At 37.7% G+C, this 21,242-nt stretch overlaps 1 protein-coding gene across 10 annotated transcripts in view; it reads right to left on the reverse strand.

The window, feature by feature from the left end:
- LOC122815864 (F-actin-monooxygenase MICAL2-like) overlaps positions 1–21,242 on the reverse strand; it is a gene marked incomplete at its 3' end in the record, with an annotated part of 2,588,394 nt that overhangs the window by 1,255,700 nt on the left and 1,311,452 nt on the right. For all 10 annotated transcript variants that reach the window (XM_044088691.1, XM_044088682.1, XM_044088687.1 and 7 more), the window contains 1 exon segment: positions 18,923–19,070. In XM_044088691.1, the coding sequence (XP_043944626.1) occupies positions 18,923–19,070 (148 nt within the window).

A 21,242-nucleotide genomic window follows, 5' to 3' on the forward strand; every position in this document is an offset into this window, starting at 1 on the left:
AGATATCACCAAAAGAGATATCTTTAGAGGGGGAACGTGTGGACCCTTCTGACTCGTCTAAGTCAGTATCTGATGTGATGGATTCCTGTGGGAAATCCAGATGCTTCCTCTTGCAAGTTCTCTTCCTGGGAACCTCCTCAGAGGGAGCTTCTAGAGAGGTCCTGGAAGAACAGGGCTCACCTGATGGGGGGACCTGAGACTCTGGGTCTCTACGCTTTTGAAGGATCAGTGAAGCAGACACAGAAACATTAGGGCAGGAGATTGCTGGTACCAATGACATGGGTGTCTGAGGGGACAACACTCTCCTCTGGATCAAAGAGACGCCTGGATCCACAGAAACAGGCAGTCTCTGTGGCGCTGAAACTGTGGGCTCTGAGCCTGAGGTAGGTGTCGAGCTCTCCCAAGCTGAGGCCCCGATAGGCAAAGTCGGCACCGAAAGATCGATACGACTATCCTCTCTGGACCAGACCGGTGAGTGTCAGCTCCTAGACTCTAAGGTGGGAACTGAAGAGGTCAGAGTAGTCAGAACCGAAAGCCCAATAGGTGTCGGCTCCAAAGGTTCCACAATCATCAGTTCCGAATACTCCGGCTCCAAAACTTCAGGTTGAATCGGAGGAGGAATCAAGGAAATGGGTTGAGTCTGGGTCAGTTCCAAAGCCCTAAGGGTCAGACCCGACAGAATTCTGGCTAGTGCCTGTGACTGTAGAAATCTCTGTACCACTTGATCTACGTCCTTACTCGATAGTCTTAATTCATAGATTCATAGATTAGTACTAGGCTAACTGCCCTCATGGACCACTTTAAGCCTAGCCAATTACCCCTGTGAGAATCAGACCCTGCACCTTGTGTTTCTAAGGTAAGCACCTTAACCATTACACCACCCTCCCACCCAGGACCGGAAAGCAATGGACGATGTCTCAGACTGGAGTATAAAAGATTTTAAAGTGTGAGATACTGGCTCCAAGGCTGGGGACCGGCTCCCACAGACCACAATTACCTCCAGCTCCATAAGCTTAGGCGCCGAGGTGGCAGTCTTGCTAGATTTAGTTGCTTTTGAAGTCAATGAGGCCTTTCTCGGCTCTGACTCTGACAAAGAGCTTGTAGATACAGTTTTTGGAGATTTAGTAGGCTTGTCCTTGTCTAAGGCTTCTTGAAAAGAAGATTTCAACAGACCTCTTGCTATTAGTTTACTCTTGCGTTCATGAAGAATGCGAGAGCTAAAAGAGTGACAGATGGCAAAATTTTCCTGCAGGTGAAGCACACCTAAACAATAAACACAATTTGTATGGCCATCTGTAACTGACATCTTCTGTCCACTTTTCAGACATTTTTTAAAACCGGACTTAACTTTCTCACACATAACTTTGTCAAGTGAAAATTACCCAAGGCAGAACAAACTCTAGTTCTATATATAACAAAATATATGTGTGTGTGTGTGTGTGTGTATATATATATATATATATATATATATATATATATATATATATATATATAAACACACAGCATATAGATAATATCTATATAAGAAATAACCTTAATAAAGGAGGGTCTCTAAGACTAACTATAACAGCTATAATAACTATGAAACACACCAAACTGTTCAACAACTATTATACAACCCTAATAAAAACCGCAGGGTTGAATAAAAAGTATTTGCAAGTAATAGCAATAATAGCAAAGATATATTATTAATGCCCTAATAAAAATGGGCTATACATAAAGTATAGGGAGTAAGTTATGTAATGTAACTCTAACTATTCTAGTTCACTTCTAGAAAAAAGGGCCTAAAAATAAACAGCCTCAAGAAAAGGATAACAAACACTCTAACTAACAAAGACTAACAAAAGAGACAAGTGTCTCAAGTAGCTAACTATAATCTAATAACTAAATAAACAGGAATGAAATTTTTTGTTTAGATAAATATCAAAAGTTTGACAATACTAGCCAGAGCTGTTCGACGAACATCCGATCTGTTGCAGCAGCAAACGAGATCTGAGGGAAGCACCACTGCATCATGGGATAGAGAGTAGGCCACGAGCTGTTTGAAGACCTCGAGCTTAGTATTTGACCGAGTCGGCTGGTGAGATAGAACAACTTCACATCATTGGTTACCTTGGTAACCACTTAAGTATTACATATGGTCAAGATGGGTTACAAAAACTACAATTCAAGTTAAAGCAATTACATGACTTGTTATGCACATTTGCTTATATAAGAAAATCATCATGCTTCCCCTAAATGTTCAGTGTAGTGTATGTCATTTATAACAAGTTAAGACAGTAGTGTTGTTATACACAAGCCCATGTTATTAAATCCTGTCTTTAATATCTAAATTTAGCGCACTGTTTCATCTTATATGACGGTTGCATATTTTATGTCTAGATTTACTAAAATCATACATTACATAACTATTGTGTGTGTTTTTTTTTCTTTCCTTTTTTTGGCTGTTGCTTAGTTATTTGAGAGACCACAAGCTGTAATGCTTATTCTTATTATTAGCTCCTTCCAAGCATGTTTATACAGTCCATAGACTTTAAATTATGAGACCCTTCTAGTTTCTTATTTGTTATAAGGATACTTCCATCCTTACATACACATATATCAGTACTTCAGGCAAGGGACACAATGCCCATCCAGTTTTGCCAGAAAACCATTTACTAGTTCATGTGGTGTGTTTCCAGGCTGTTCTTAAAATATCCAAACCAATATTTGTACTGTTCCATTTTACCAGCCTGTTTCATGCAGTGGACACCCTGCCAGTGAACCACTCAATGCAACTTCCATTCCCACAGATATTTCCACAAAGTGATGACTCTCTAGCACTTCCCAACAACCCCAAACACCCCTAGAATCAGCTATTCCCATATGCCCAACACGTCCGAGCAAGCTCACCTCCCAGACCACTCCAAAGGGTACTGCACAAGACCAAGTACTCTTAGTCTTTTACAATAACTCAGACTTCCACTCTTATGTAAGTCCTTAATGTATTTGGACCAAAATACATTTTAAATATAAAATTGCGCTTATTATTTTTTTTTCTCAATTTTTTTTAAACAATAAACTTAATGAGCTAAACGAAGTGTTGGGAGACCATCAATATGTGTGCATGTGGTTTAAAACAGCCCTTTTATTATACATATATATATATATATATTTTTTTTTTTTTTAAAACAAAAAACTTAATTACCGAGAATCATCTTGGAGGCTCCTCAGAGACGTTAAGTATTATCGTCTCTCTGTCTCCGTTACCACAGCAACCTGGGAGCGTCTGTTTCTATTAGTGCATCTGTGTACTGCATACCAGAGGCTCACGATGCACCTAAAGCAAAGCTTCATTTCACTGCAACTTCAAGCCTAAATTCCATCCCTTTCAGTGAGGCAGCAGCCAGGAAAATAACGGACAGCAGACAAATAAACAAAAATAAAACCTCCCAACAAGCTGCCACAACAAGCGATAACATATTCTTCCAGCCTTCCCACCTCTCACTCGGCTGATGTATAGACAAACTATTCTCTGCCAAACTATCCCAAATCACAGTTTTATTCACCCCCTTCCCCTGGATCCAGGCTAAAACAACAAATGTCTCTTCCTAATACACAAGCATCAGTAAACCTCGATCAGAAGCCGCATCCCACAGCTTCCCAAAGACGAAAGCGGCAACATACAACAGCTGCCAGACTCTAAGCACACCATGTCAGGCTTAATCAAACAGCACTCCCTACCATAATTGATATTAACTATGTTTAGACAGAATAATAATGACATTTGCACTAGCAGCCAGACACGGCTACATCCTCGCACACCATATCAAGATTGATCAAACAACACTCATAGCTATGATACCTGCCATAACTGACTTTAACTATATTTAGACAGAATAATGATGACATTTCTAGTAAGACCTTGCTACTATTACTTAACCTGGATATACATGACATTTCTAAATCATACTTTAACTGAAGAAGGCATTATTCTCCATGACAGCAATTTATTTCAAAACACTCTACTTTTACTGCTATTATATATAATATTAATTTGTTACATTTGAGTCTGAACTCTGATGAATGGTACCTCATTGAATTAGTTAATTAATTACTTAAATTATTATAAGTAAAATCAATGAAAAATGAACAAGATAAGTATTCATTGAGTTCAAGTAGGGGAATAGAAACTTCTATGTTTGCATTATATGTTGCTTTGTTTGGCTTATATATAATGTAAATAGTAACCCATCTTGACCTACATTTGATTGTGAAGAATTATTGGACTCCTTGAACATTCTGAATAAATCATTACTGTTTCTCAGTTGTTTAAGAAACCTTCCTTTTTTAAATAAAAACAGATGACAAGTGATGTACCATACCAGTTGATACTTTGAGAGATGTAGTTGTATGAGTTAATTTTTTGAGACAGCTATCTTGGAGTCAGGTTTTTGTTTCTTCTTTCTAGCATGAGTCCAATGATTTGCTTCTTTTATTCTTTTAAGAGTAGAGGCCATCCATTCCATTCATTCTGGGATAGACACTATGTTGTTGTTTTTGATAACTATAGTAGCTTCTTCTAAGTCATTAAAGTTTCTCATCTCTTTGGCAAAAAGTATTTTTATATTTTGGCTGGAAAGGCCAGCTGTGCTTTAGTGTTGTTTTGTTTTAAGTTTTATTATTGGCCAAACTTTTTTCCCTTGTTCTAGTATTCTGGAAGAATAATCACTGTCAAACCTTATCAGGCTTTGATTGTATTTTAAGGTTGATTTTCTCCAAGCAGATTTTAATATTAGTTCCTTGTCCAGAAATGAAAGAAATTTTATAACTATGGATCTAGGTAGAATATTTGTTGAGTTAGAAACAAGTTTCCTCAGTGCTCTATACACCTTTTCAATTCCAAATGAAAGTCCCTCTTTCAAGTTTAAAAATTCAGGAATCCAGGTTGTTAAGAATGAAATAATGTCTTCACCATCGGTGTTTTCAGGCAGACCAAAGATCGTTATGTTGTTTCACCTTTCCGTTCTCTAAGTCATCTATTTTGTTAAGCAGCCATGTATTGTGTTTAAGCAGAAATTATTTTTGGAATTCTTCCTCTTTGAGTCTCCCTTCAATGTCATTTAGAGAAGTCTCTATATTTGTTATTTTTGTATGGTGTTGCTGTAATAGTTCCTTAAGAGTATTAGTCTGCTTTTGAGAATTTAATTTGAGGTTTTCTAAGTCATTTTTAAAGCCATCCATCTTCAAATATAGTTCCTGTAAGGTAGATGTCATCAACTGCAGTTCTTTTTTCAAAGCAGCATCTGGATGATAATTCCTTGAGTTGTTCATATTCAGTGACTCAATATATCTCCATTACTTGACAGGAAAATGTTTGTATATCTCCACCAAAATTGATATTTATTTAGTTTAGCAGTTTATTTATAGATTCCTGACATTTTAAACTTGAAAATAATAACACTTTCCTACATTATTATACTAGTTTATGGAGCTCTCAAAATTTACTGCTCTCAGTTGGCCATCTAGGCTCTGCCCCCCATGGCTATATTTAAGTAAAACTAAATTATACACTGTTCTAGCAAATGTATTAAAGTACTTAGTTACCAGCAAAGCTGCTGTACCTTATTCACTTTCAGTGATTTCAAACTTTCATTTTTTTAGTGAACTGCTTGCCCTTCTACCTTTTAATATTACATTTCTCTCAGTCAACAATATCCAGATCTCTCAATTTACTGCCTTCACCTTTAGTCAGCTTGTTACCATGTAAACATAAGCTTGTTTCCACGGAAACATATGATCAAAATTCAGAGCTGCCTTTAGCACCAGATTTTTCAAATGGCACTGAACATATATTTGCTTAAAGAAAATTATTTATTACTTTGTGGTCTCTCATTTTTAAAACCTACTTGCATTCACAAAAAAACATGACATTAGATTAAATAAGGACATTAATCCAGACATTTACTCATGCAATTGTAAATGAAGACATTTCAATTCTACATATATTATAATCAATGTACTTTTATACCCCATCTCGCACCCAACAGCTCAAGATTCAACCTATTGACATAAAAGTGATTTTGCCATACCTTTCTTTTCTTTTTACACTGTAATGCCTTTATCTTAAAACTAAAAAATAGAGAAGAAAAAAAGCACCTGTTTACTTCAGTATCTTTATCACATACAACAATCACAAAAAATACTTCTTTATATCACATGTAGTTTATAACATAAAATGTTTTATACAAATACTGTTAAGAACAAAAATGTTTTACTTGCAGTTACAGCGGATATAAAAAGTGTACACACCCCTGTTAAAATGCCAGGTTTTTGTGATATAAAAAATGAGACCACAATAAATCATTTCAAAAGTTTTCCCATCTTTAATGTTACCTATAACCTGTACAATTCAATTGAAAAACAAACAAATCTTCTAGGAGAAAAACATAAAAAATAAAAAATGTACAATAAGCTGGTTGCATAAGTGTGCACACCCTTAAACTAATACTTTGTTGAAGCACCTTTTGATTTAATTACAGCATTCAGTCTCCTTAGGTACACACCTGCCTTCAATTAAAGAGACTCTGATTAACCCCAAATAAAGTTCAGCTGTCCTAGTAGGATTTTCCTGACATTTCCTCAGATGCCTGCTACAGCAAAAGCCATGGTTCGCAGAGAGCTTACAAAGCATCAAAGGGATCTCATTGTTGAAATGTATCAGTCGGGAGAAAGGTATAAAACATTTCCACAGCATTGGATATACCATGGAACACAGTGAAGGCAGTCATCAAAAAGTGGAGAAAATATGGGACAACAGTGACGTTGCAAAGAACTGGACGTCCCTCCAAAATTGATGAAAAGACAAGACAAAAACTGGTCAGGGAGGCTGCCAAGAGACCTACAGCAACACTGAAGGAGCTGAAGGAATTTCTGGCAAGTACTGCTTGTGTACTACATGTGACAACAATCTCCTGTATTCTCCATATGTCTGAACTATGGGGTAGGGTTGCAAGATGGAAGCCTTTTCTTACACAGAAAAACATCCAGGCCCAACTAAAATTTGCAAAACAATACATCAAGTCTCCCAAAAGCATGTGGGAAAATGTGTTATGGTCTAATGAGACCAAGTTAGTTTGAACTTTTTGGCCACAATTCCAAAAGGTACGTTTGGCGCAAAAACAACACTTAGCATCACCAAAAGAACACCACCCCCAAAATGAAGCATGGTGGTGGCAGTATCATCCTTTGGGGTTGCTCTTCTTCAGCTGGAACTGGGGCTTTAGTCAAGGTAAAGGGAATTATGAACAGTTCCAAATACCAGTCACTTTTGGCCCAAAACCTTCAGGTGTCTGCTAGAAAGCTGAAGATGATGAGGAATTTCACCTTTCAACATGACAATAACCACAAGCATACATCCACATCAACAAAAGAATGGCTTCACCAGAAGAAAAGTAAAGTTTTGGAATGGCCAAGCCACAGCCCAGACCTAAGTCCAATAGAAAATCTGTGGGGTGACCTGAAGAGGGCTGTGCACAAGAGATACCCTCGCAATCTGACAGATTTGGAGCATTTTTGCAAGGAAGAATGGGCAAATATTGCCAAGTCAAGATGTGCCATGCCAATAGACTCCTACCCAAGAAGACTGAATTCTGTAATTAAATCAAAATGTGCTTCAACAAAGTATTAGTATAAAGGTGTGAACACTTATGCAACCAGCTTATTATACATTTTTTTATTTTTTATATTTTTCCCCTAACAGATTTGTTTGCTTTTCAACTGAATTGTACAGCTTATAGGTCACATTAAAGGTGGGAATTTTTTAAAATGATTTATTTTATGACAAAAACCTGGCATTTTAACAGGGATGTGTAAACTTTTTATATCAACTGTACATTTTCCCCTCTTTCTGTCTTTTTTAGCATTTTAATATTCCTCCAAACTTTAATAACATGAAGTAGGGCATTCGCCTGTTAGTCCGCAGCAAGTTTAACAAAGTCAACAAGCATCCAATATTTCTCAGACACTTTTTCTTGTAAAGCCATATTTCACAAATGTAACTGATGCTGTATAGTTTCACATTTACTCACCAATTTTACTGTTGCTGGTCTTCTTACTGACTTGCTTTTTGCTGAACAACTGTAGGATTCTTCCCAGTCATTGTTTTCTCTTCACCTTTACTAACTGATTTTCTTTCAGGCTTTCTTAGTTACTTCATTGGTGACATCCAGGGAGTGTACGTACTAGCCAGTAACTGAATTTACTAAAAGAGACAGAATTCTTGGCCCATGTCTTTCAGGTTACTTTTTCACACTGGGAGAGCTGAAGATAGGATGTTGATCAGTATGCAGCCATTTTGGAATGCCAAGGGAGTAAAACCTAATGGAAATATCTTAGTGCCTTTCTGTTCAGTTCCTCTATGTCATTCTAAATCATAAATCATACATTTTCTCTTGATAATATATTTTTTCTTGATAATTTGACTCCCTGCTTATCTCACACTGCTTCCTCTGGTAACTATTATCCCAGCACTATTCATTATACCACATTATCCTCTCATTCCCTAGTCCACAAACACTCAACATTACCTAGTTTCTGGTTTCTGTCATCCAGCTAAGTCAGCATAACCCTCTTTTCATAAAGTAGGCATCAAACACCTTCAAATTAGGTGTAAACTTAATGTGCTTCTCAACAGAATGTATTTATATGCACAGGTAAAAGATAATAATATTAAAATGTATTAACTCATTGTAGATCAATATGTGTGTATGTATCTTTAAGAAGCTATCTGAAGGCTTGCATAAGTCTATAAATATTTAGCACACGTGAGCCACACTGCCATTTTGTAGCAAGCTGTTGAGATATAAGCATGTATGTAAGATCTGTCTGTTAATCAGTTTGTTTATATCTTATGATGTTGCTATCCATCCTGATCTGTTTCTATGTAATAAAGCATCTAAACAGACTACCCCGCCTGTTCATCAGCTATGTTATAGAGGGACCAGTGACATGGTGTCAGAAAAGGCAGGGCAAAAACAACTTGTTGCCAGGAAGAGTTCCAGTTTCTCCAATTTGAGTCAGAGAGGCATCCGGTTAGTACTGGAGGAATATACAGGAGTGGACCATCCCTACTGCACATATAATTCACAAAACAGGTCAGAAACAAATTTCAGTTGTTAAAACTTGCTGAAATAATTTCTTATTTACAAAATATGAAACAAAGCATACAGAACACTCTAAGCGATATTTAAATAAACTGAAATGTCTGATATTGATAAAAATATTTGAATTACTATGGAAAATGTTTGAAATAACGTCTGAATTGCATTAAACAAATAAAGGAAATGACTACATTTTTGCTAAGCACGTATTTTTCAAATTAAAGATATCCAAGTTATCAGAAGTGTAAGAAGTGTTTGCATGTTTGTGCAGTATTATAGTAAAGGGATTTCACAAAATAAAGCCATTTCAGAGCATATTTTGCAAAGTACAGTATTTTGAAGAGTTTACTGTGCATTTGAATGGGATTATGAGGTCTCACAGCACAACTTGTTCGTATATAACTACAAGGGCCATATTTTCATTGTGTTTGTGCATACTTTGTTGGCATGGCAGATGGATTTTGAAAACTCAGCGCACTTGTGTTTGACAATAATATTGCAGAGAACTGGAGAGTGTTTGAGCAAAAGTATGACATTTTCATACAGGCTGCATTTTCTGATAAAAGTGACTGTACAAAGGCATTTATTCTACTTAATTTAGCTGGGTCAGAGGCCATTGAAAGGGAGCATTCATTTGTGTATTCATCATTGCAGGACAGGGGGAAAACCATCATATTGGTGTACGGGCTGAGTCAAGGGAGGACTCCGAGTGCTTAAAATGTAAATTTAGAGAAATGTGTAAACCCCACTCTGCTGGGAAAAGTTACAGCTTATTATTTTATGTGGTCAAGAGGCACGTCCAGTCATTATTAGGGTTCAGAGACAGTTCAGAAATGGGATTGCTTTCATTTAATAAGGAAGTCCATCATGTTAGCTTGAAAGACCACTACTCTAACTCATCCAACATATTTTTTCTACTTATGCTGATCTTTCCGAAGACAAACTAGGCAAGCCTCCAGCTGTCTACTCCATGAAGTTAAATCCAGATGTCAGTCCAGTCATCAGGCCAGTCCAGAAAGTTCTAATAGCTAGGCAGAACAGAGTCAAAGCTGAGTTAGATAAAATGGTGCAACAAGGTGGGATTTGCCCAGTAGATGAACCAACTGAGTGGGTACCTTCCATGGTACTACCTCATAAGAAAAGCTTAGATGACATCAGAATATGTAGTGATCCACAAGATTTGAAGAAAGCACTAAAAAGACCTCATCATCCAATGCACACAGTTGAAGCAGTTGCTGCTCTTATGCCAAATGCCACTATTTTTTTCTGTCTTAGATGCAAAGAGTTCATTTTGGCAAATTCTGCTTAACAAGAAATCCTCATTGCTAACTACTTTCAGTACTCCGTTTGGAAGGTACAGATTTTTGAGAATGCCATTTGGGATAAATTCTGCAAGTGAAGTCTTTCAGCATGCAATGGAGCAAATTTTTCTTGGTATCCCCATGCTATTATTGTAGACAACATACTAGTAGGAGGTAATGGTGAAGCTGAGCATGACAGAAACCTCAGAAAAGTTCTGGAAAGAGCATGTCAAGTGAATCTTAAGCTCAATCCACAGAAATACAAATTCAAGCTACAAGAAGTCACTTATGTTGATCATTTATTTTCCCATTCAGGCCTGTGACCAGACCCTTCCAAGCAAACAGCCATTCTCATTATGCCAGCTCCAGACAATGTTCAAGTCCTGCAACATTTTCTCAGCATGGTTAACTACCTAGGCAGGTTCATTCCAGACTTGAGTCAAACATGAGCACCACTCAGAGAGCTAGCACGTAAAGATGTACCCGGTCTTGGTTAGAACAGCACCAGAGAGCATTTGATGTCCTGAAACAGAGAATTGCCAGTCCACCAACTCTCAGATACTATGATGTTCATAAGCCAGTTACTCTTTAATGTGATGCTTTGAGATTTGGTCTAGGTGCAGTCATTCTACAAGAGGGTCAAGCTGTTGCCTGTGCATTGAGAACTCTTATCTAAACTGAAATGCAGTATGTTCAGATCGAGAAAGAGCTTTTGGCAATTGTGTTTGCATGTTCAAAGTTCCAAGATTATGTTTATGGTAGACCTATCCAGATCGAAACAGGTCACCAACCTCTAGTCACTATTTTGAGAAAGCCTATCTGTACAGCTCCAGCCAAATTGCAATGCATGATGTTGAGACTGCAAAAGTATAAATTTACTCTTGTCCACAAGAAAATCAAACTTCTTTATCTTGCTTATACATTGTCCAGATCGCCCAGAAACATCACTGAACAGCATGAGAAAGAGACCCTTGATTTTGAAGTCAGGGAAGTGAGAAACATTTCTTCCATACATCTTGATGAGCTGAGAGATCACACACCCACAGATCCGGTTTTACAGAAGCTCACCCACTGTATTCAACTAGGATGGCTGTCAAAGCAATCTAGATTACCTCAAGAAGTGCAGCCTTATTTTCTATATAGAGATGAGATTTTGTCTAACAATGGTATCATTATGAAAATCCAAAAGTAATCGTTCCAAAATCTTTGCAACAAGAGTACATTACTATCTTGCATCATGGTCACCCACAAGCAGACACTACCAAAATAAGGGCGGGGTGTTTGGCCTTCTATGTCACAAGATATTGAGAGAGTGCTCTAATAACAGCTATGAATGAAAGTTACCAGATGTTCAAGAATGTAAAGAGATCCACATGCTGCAGTCCTTACTTATGGGTAGTCAGCTGTCCTCGATCTCGGCGAATACCAAAGTATTACTTAGTTAAAACATTAGACTTGCTTTCTGATCCTGCCTTCTCTTTTGGAGGTTGCACCTGCAAAACCAAGCTTCAAACTGTAGCTCCAGGAGGAACAGTCTCAAATCCACTTAACCAAACAAACAAACATCCCTTAAAAGAATCATGTACTAAGAGAAATTCAATGAACAGGTGCCCTCTGGAGACTCAGAAAGAGGCATCCTCCACATTTTAGCCTGAGAAGAACTGAACCCACAGAGACACCATAGACATGTCCTGCAAACCAGTAACCACTAGCCCCCCTGCCCTCTAAAGCCAAAGCAATTTTAGCCTTCTACCCCATCTATCTGATTCTTGCTCTTTCCTTATCAGAATTTAATCGGAAAGAGAAAGCCTGAGAAAGAAATTTATGCCACTCTCTTACCTAAACTAAGCCAACTAAACTAGCTACACCTATTACGAGTAGAGTTCTTTACAACAGAGCTCCCTGCTCCCTTAGGCCCCTTGGCCCTCTAGGCCCCTTCTGGCCCTCGCCTCTTATACCAGAAAAATTCTTGCAGGCCTCAACTTACATATAATTATGAGCTTTAACAGGCGCCCTGTTTTGTCTGATCTGGATTTAGCAAATCTTCAAAAAAGGGGAAAAACAACCACGGAAACAGGAACATCTTGAACAAGGGTCTATGCTGTGGTAAAAACAAAATTCCCCTAAGCCTCTTCCTTGAATCAAAATGGAATCCTCTCTTCTTAAATGCTCCCTCATGGAATGCAGAGTTTCTGAAAATGAAAAGAAAACTCTGAATCTGAAAGAAAAAAATCCAAAAATTCAGACTCTGGGAAATCCTCTGGAGGGAATCCGAATAAGCAGGCAGAGAAGACCCCTCATCTGAGGCCTGATCTTCTTTTAGAAACTCTGATCCAACTCCCTTTCTCCCCTGACAATCTCTGCTCTCCTCCTGGGCCTCTACCTGGGATTTTATGCAAGAGGCTCTATGTAACACCCTTTTACTAATAATTCTTAGTCCTAACACCCTCTGGACTCTCTCCAAGAATCCTTTTAATACGAGCCTATCCTGTAATATCTTACAACACCCGAGACATCTGCTTATTGTAATGGGTATGAGGAGGCACAGATCTGGAGGTCTGGAAGCCTCCGAGAAAACATCTTGATAGAAATCCTCTCCTTCAACATAAAAAAAAAATTCCATGGAAAAACTCCTAAAAAAATCCCCTTCCTGTCCTTCCTCCTTTCCCCAAGAAAATCCTCCCTCATGGAAAAATAAAATGCTGAAAATGCAGAGTTTCTGAAAGAGAAAGATCTCTGGAGGAGAAATCGAAATCAGAAGAAAATCCGAAGGATTCTATAGAATCCTTGAAGACTCTAGCCTCTCTTCATCAGCAGAAGAACCTCAGGACTGAGGGCTTACCCTGATCCTCTGGGGGCATTTAAGCATCCCTGGGCCTCTTATTAAAGGGGCATTATCAGACCCCATTTAAAGTAAGTGTGTGCCAGTCCACTTTAACCATGTGCTACCTGGGAATAGACCCTGAAGTACCTGGAGACCAAGAAGCCTTAGAAATAGCCTTAGTTAGAGAAGCAGAAGGCATAAGCAGAAGGCAGGCCTAACCAGAGCACATCAGGAGGAGGCCCCTTCAGCCTGACCTGACTCTCCTGAGACCTCTCCCATCAAAATTTCAAATCCCCTGAATCTCCACTCCCTTCCCTTAACGACAGAAACTTACTGCTCTCCCCTGCTCTGCTGGCCGAGGCTTTCCCCTTTCCGAATCCTGTCCTGGGTTTTTCAGATCGTTGTCTTATTAGGCGGCGGTTCTTGTCTACTCATAGACTAACCTAGCGATTACAAGTGACATACTTTACCAATAGTACCAACTTTAAACCTAACTTTTAAAACTAGTTATTAAACCCGACAACCGTACGACGCCGACGACACCGAGGTCGATCACAGTCAGTGATGAGTGATAAATCCTATGCGGTATCTGTTTCCTATCGGTATCTGTTTCCCATTTTTTTCTGACATCAATTATTCTGAGGCAAGAAAAACAAAAATAAGAAAAACAAAACCAAAAACCCCAATCCCTCTACTTCGTCTAACACTGAATTGAAAATTGAAGCAGAACGCCAATTTTTCATAGCGCTTCTTCTGCACTCGCTGCTTCGCAAAAAAAGAGACGGAGAGGATGAGAGGTCATCATGCTTTTTTATACCCCTGATCTTGATGTCAGTTCTGAGGCGCCCATGACCCAGGCTAATACTTAATGCTATTCGGGCCCGACCGAGGACGAGGGGGACTACCCATAAGTAAGGACTGCAGCAATGTGAGATGAAGAACATCATTGTGCTGTGATGTGATTTACATAGATTTAACTTTAGCATTTAACAGGGTCATACACAAAACACTGATCACTAAATTAGTACAACTAGGTATTGATGTACTTTTGATGAGATGGATAGGTGCATGGCTTACAAATAGGACATGGCAAGTATCACACACCAACTGGACAGGTGAAATCCTTGGTTACAGTCAAGGTGTCCCACAGGGCTCTGCCTTAGGCCCTCACTTGTTTAGATTTTATCTTTCAGACCTTACTTTTTCATCTGAGGTGTTCTACAATCTATATGCTGACGACCTGAATTTGGGTAAATTGACTGCAAATGTTACAGATAAGGCACGTTTGCAAAATAATTTGACTAAATTGGCCATTTGGGCACAGGAAAATAATATGTTGGTAAATACATCAAAAACTAAGCATATAACATTTGGGAGACATAAACTAAAAGGTGAATATTTAATACAGCACACAGTGATTGAAACTTTAGACTCATTTAAGGACCTGGGTATATGGGAAGATTCAGCTATGAGATTTTCTAATCATATCAAGCAATTGGCTAATGACAGTTATAGAACTATAGGTTGCATAAAAAGATTTATAAAGTCTAGTAAATCAAACATAATGAAGTCGTTGTTTGTTAGTTACATTAGACCCAAACTTGAGTATGGAATAAAAATATAGAAACCCTACAGGAAAACAAGCATGAATAAATTGGAGAGAGTACAGTGGAAATATACCAAGGGCATCCATGGATGTGAAAATCTAAGTTATTGTGAAAGGCTAAAATATCTGAACTTGTACAGTATCTCTTACAGATATTTAAGAGTAGATCTTATTCAGGTATATAGGGCATTTAGGGACAACTACCTCTGGGAATGTTTGGGGTTATCAAAAAGTACTAGAGAATCATCAGATAACCGATGCAGAAGATTCTATCGGAATGAGAAGTGTACTAATTGGTTCTCTGACAGAGTAGCTGATGCTTGGAACAGACTACCAAATTACATTAAATCAAGTACTAGTTTAGATATTTTTAAGAACAGCCTGGACATTTATTATGGGAACAAGTGTTTTGGTATATTGGTAAGCTAAAAGGGCATTAATGCCCGTGCCTGAAACATTTCTATGTATGTATGTATGTATGTATGTATTATCTTCTTCTGTGTATAACAGTACTAAGTCGCATCAACAGAAAGAACCACTTCAGCTAAACCAGATTCCTGAACTACCTTGGTCGACAGTAGCTACTGATGTTTTCAAATTGAATGGTCAATATTATTTGGTGTTAGTAGACTCATTCAATTTGGTTCGAGATTGACCTACTTCCTAATCTAGCATCTGACATTGCCTTTACTAAGATAAAGCGTCATTCTGCAGTCCATATGCACAAAGTTATTTCTGACAATGGCACACAGTTTACAAGCCAGCAGTTCAAACAATTTGCCAAAGAGTGGGACTTTACTCATATCAAGAGTAGCCCATAGTATCTGCAGTCAAATGGTTTGGCAGAATGTGCAGTTCAAAGTGCAAAATAGTTACTACAGAAGTCGAAACAAGACAACAGCGATGTTCTCCTGAATCTCTTGAATCTCAGAAATATTCTTTGTGATAAACATCTTGGTTCACCTGCCCAAAGACTTCTGTTGAGACAAACCAGAACCACGGTACCAATCAGTAATCAATTGTTGGTTCCATGTGTCAAGAACAACAGGTCAGTGAAAACCAATCTGTTGAAGATGTGTTTAAACCAGAAGTCCTACTATGATAAGACCAGCAAACCGCTCAATCCATTATGAGAAGGAGAAGTGGTAAGGATGCAAATGTCCAAAGGTTATGATTGGATTGGAGTTATGAAGAATATTTGCTCAGAGACAAGATCATACATTGTGGAATCACAAGGAGTAGAGTTTAGGTGGAATCAGAAACATTTGATGCCTGTGTCCGAGCCTATACCATAGCACATAGACTGTGAGAAATACTCTTTATCTCAGAGTGAGTTGTCCAGTGTTCCAGTTCCAGAAGAAGTTCCAGAGAATATTCCCATTCCTGTGATGAATCACAAAGTTCCTGATATAAGGTGTTCACAGAAGACTGTCCCTGTTGCTAAACCAAGTCCAGATTGTTACGTTACCAGATCCAGTCACATCTCCAGACCATGTTATAGATACACGGCAACTTGGACATAAACATTGTGTTTGTTTCTAATGTCAGTGGTAATGCATGTCTAACTCCAATGTTATTTTCAACTAAGGGCGATCTTTTTAAGAGAAAGGATGTCGATTAATGTGTGTGTATGTATCTTTAAGACGTTATCTGAGGGCTTGCACAAGTGTATAAATACTGAGCATGTGCGAGTCTGACTGCCATTTTGGAGTAAGCTGTTGAGATGTAAGCATTTATATCTGTAAGGTCTGTCTGTTAATCAGTTTTACATTTTATGATGCTGCTATCCATTGTGATGTGTAATAAAGCATCTAAATGAATACCCCACCTGTTTGTCATCTATGTTAGAGAGGGAAGAGCAAAACCCATCATCTAAGCTAATGAGCATATTACAGTGAAAGTCACTGAAACTAATATTGAAGCAACTATTTTATGCAGATTATGATAGCAGCTCTGTTCCCTTGCTTCTATCACTACTCTGCTCTAATGTACTTCCAGCTAAATAAAATTACTGTCAGGCTGTGTGACTACCATCTACAGATACCCTAGCTAATAAATGCATTACTCCATTTACGGCTAGTGTCCAGTACCAGTGTCCTAAGTCCCACCTCACCACCTTAGCTCTTCAAGTAAAGAACGCAGATGAAAAAAAAAGATTTCAGCTGACTGTAAGAAACTGATAGTCCATCATCATTCTTACAGTCTAATCCCCTTCTTTAGCTCTTAGAGTGAACAGCGAAAAAAAATAAAATAAATTAATTAAAATTAAAAAAAATAAATAAATAAAAGAACAAACCACTTCTGTTCTGGCATTTCAGTAGTGCTGTAGATTGCATCCTTGAAAAGTTTTCACACAATTTCTGCCTTTGCCCCACCCTTGCTACGTTACTGCTCTGTTCATACATTTACAAAGCACTATAAATTGTACAAAATATAAGTCAACTATATGCTGGAATCTATAGCAGCAGTAGGTATACCGTAATGGATACTGTTGGCAGGACAAGAGATGGAAATCACTACTAGGCAATCAGGCAGGAACAATGACACCAGAACTTCGGACAGCACTTGCACAAAACAACATGTAACACAAACAAATTGGGGCTATATATGTTTATCTATGAGACAGAGTCAATGAGCAAAGGAAAAATATCAGACAACCATATCAAGTATGGAAAATTGTGATTGACTGAAACAAAATGATATGAACAGTACTTACAGGGCAAGTAGAACAGAGCAGTTGTCCTAGAAGCGCATTGTTAATGGGCACAACAGTTAACTTTGAAGATTTACTAATTAGGTAGAAGTCCAGTAGTAACATGCATTTAAGGAGCCTAGGCCACATACATAAATGTGTTTAGTTGTCTGTAGTGTGAGTACATTTTGTAACTGTAGCAAGGAACTACTATATGCTCTATACAACAGTACAGAAGGAGTTTTTTTTTATTTTCTACTTCAGAGAAATTTTATTTTTTGACCTTCAGTTTTGGGTTGATGAGGTCACCGTCTGGATATTGCCCAGGGTTCCAATTAATCTAGCTATGTCTCTGCTTATGGATCAGTTTAGTGTCCAACTTATTACATATAAAAATAAATAGCACTATAATATATTGCTACTGAAAGAACTGATATGACTGTATAATACTGGAATAAGCTGTAAACAACTAGAATAAACTGGAATGAATGTCTTTATCTGTTAATTACCCAGAACTGTGCTAAACAGGTGCCAGTGTCTCCTTTATGGGCCAAATCTTCCTTGTACTTTTCAGAATTAATTTTGCACAGACTGTAGTTCAGTTAAGAATGCTTTATTATGTAGAGTGAAGGTAGAAGTCAACAATATTCAAAAGCTGTTGCTAATAACAGTGCTGATAAACTGAAACCCTCCTCTGTATTCATATTCATATTCCTTTGATAAAATCATATAATCCTTTGCATTTATATTTTTTCCTCCTGAATAGTATAATTAATATTATGAAATGCTGAATATTTGACTTGACTTCTACACTCATAGCTGAGTGTCTGTACTGCCTTCTGATGACTGCACTGCCATGACTTTCTGCATATCACTCCAAACAAAGTAACTTAACTATGTCTGAAGTACTTCCTAACAGTACCAAAACCCTGCAAATCTCTACATGCCTCTTTAGCCTTGGTTCCCAAACTGTGTTTGTAGTCAAATGTACAACACATTCTGTTCTTATCAGTATTCTTGACTGAAGTTTATGTATTCAGTGAAACTCTATACAAACTGTGAAACCTGCTTTAATATCGCTGAATTTCTAGTCTTATGCAAGAGAATACTATGTTTTTGTAAATTTAAATGATACCAGATCTCACAGCTACCATGAGATTTTCTGAATGAAACCTGATTGCAAGTGATTATACAGACGCAACATGCCAAATGCATGACAGGGTGAACAAGATTATCAGAACATTACATAAACTGAAACTAATAATGAGCAGTACACAGACATATCTGAAGAACATGAAGTCTTACTCTGCCACATTCCATGCTATTGTTATTTGCAGATAAAAAAAAAAACAGACTTACATAAGCTCTGGTTTGAAGTGATGGATGAGTGCACACAGTGCTAGGCCACTCTTCCAGGAGGTTGTTAGATTTGTAACACTGACATTCTTATAGCCCTCTGTCTGCTGTTGGCACCATGTTAAAAGCTTGTTGGGACGTATATCAGATTCTGATAGAAAGGAAGAAAGACAGTTTCATTATATGGCACAATGCTGTAATTAGATTTTTAAAACTTAAAGCATACTAGCTAGTAAATACTCAGATGACATCCTCAAATACAAAGATTGCCAAGTTTCTGAATTTCTGGAACTTGCATTTATTTACCTGCATATTTATATTTATTAGGAATATTTTTCTGTACGCTATGCTTCTGTCTTTAAACATGTATTTCTACTTGCTCCATCAATAACATGATAATCACCATTGTCCAACATCACAAACAGTGGTCTTATTCATTAAGCAGGAAAAGAAAAGACTATCATTTCATGGCATAGCACACAGCATGGACAATAATTTTTACACTGTGTGTAGATTAGTGTGTGTGATACACCTTTAAGAAGTTTTCCACTGAGTCAGCACATGCATATAAGTACTGAGCACTTGCAAGCAAGAGTGCCATTTTGAGAGAGCAGCCAGAGTGTGAGCATGCAAGTATGCAGTCAGTCAGTTTATTTAATTTTAATGTTCCTGACATCCATCCTGATGTACTTGTATACAATAAACTATTTAAATGAACACCCAAGCCTCTACGTCTTCTTAATGCACATAAAAGGAGCAACATGGTGTCAGAATGGGATCCAGAGTTACAGGAGTGGATTATCCCTCCTACTCAAATGACTTGCAAAACAGGTCAGAAACAAATTCCTGATTCTAAAACTTGCTTAAATGATCTTTTTTGCTATAAATATAGAACGAAACACTCAGAATGCTCAAAATGAATTTCTTATTAAATGAAATGTCCAAAACTATGACATATTGATAAAAAATATTTGAAATAATTATGAAAATGTTTGAAACAATGTCCGAATCGCATAAACTGTACAAAAATGGGAAAACGACTGTATTTCTTTGCTATGCACTACTTTTTTGTATGAACTAAAGTTATTCAAAATATTGAAAGTGTGAAAAGTGTTTGCAAGTGTGTGCAGTATTACAGTACAGTTATTTCACAAAGAGTTGTTTCAAAGAATATTTTGCAAAGTACAGTTATTTCAAGGCATATTTCACAGAGTATTGTATGCTTACTATGCATCTGGATATTATTACAAGTAGGTGTGCGTGAATGTTCCTACATAATTACAAAGACCATTTTGCACTGTTTTACTATAATCTGTGGGCATGGCAGAAGGGTTTTGCAGACCCGTACTGCTTGTGTTTGATAACAATATTGCAGAAAATTGGAGAGTTTATGAGCAGGAATATGGTATTTTCATACAGGCAGCTTTTTTTCTGAGAAAGATGCACATACAAAGGCATTTATTCTGCTTAATTTTGCTGGTTCAGAGGCCATTGAAAGAGAACGTTCATTTGTGTATGCACCTGCTGTGTTTGCAGGGGAGGGGGATGACCACCATATAGTGATACATATGGTGATACTAGCTTAAACAAGGAAAGACCTTGAGTACTTAAAACATAAATTTAGAGAAATGCGTAACCCCCAAACAAATCTTACACTGGAAGGGCACTTATTTTACACAAGAGATCAAAAGCCTGGTGAAACTTTTGCAGCATATATAATTGACTTGAGAAACAAGGCTAAAATGTGCAGAGTTGGTGACTTGAGAGATAAGTTGATAAACGACAGGCTTATGTGAAGTATTAACAATGGCACAGTGAGAAAGATTTTGCTTTGAGACAGTGATGTAACTTTGAATAAGGCCATTGAGATTTGTCAGCTATACAAGCTTACAGAGAAGCACACAGTTATGCTTACAAATTAGAATAGCTGCGGAAGGCACAGTGCAAAGTTCATGCTGATAGTATGCAGCACATGGTTAAAGGAAACAGCCCCAAGCACTTGCAGCTACTGCAGGCCCTGTAACAGTTGCTGGGAAATCTCAAATCTTTCCAGCAAATTCCAGAGTATGCTCAGTGAAGCATAAGGGTGAGTCAGCAAACTCAAAACATATGCCCCCACCCAGCTTCTTAGTCAACTGTCATAATTGTGGTGGTAATCATGAACCCAAAAAACAAAAGTGCTTAGCTTTTGGTCAGCAGTGTCATTCTTGCAATAAGTGGAATCATTTCAAAAGATGTTGTAAATCAAATATGGCACATTCTTTTATTAAAAGAGTACATTCCAAGAGATAAGTTGATTTATTAGAAAGCTGCGACCCAGCTT

This window comes from Protopterus annectens, chromosome 11.part0, assembly GCF_019279795.1.
Source record: "Protopterus annectens isolate FY-2018-M chromosome 11.part0, PAN1.0, whole genome shotgun sequence".
Lineage (NCBI taxonomy): Eukaryota > Metazoa > Chordata > Ceratodontiformes > Protopteridae > Protopterus > Protopterus annectens.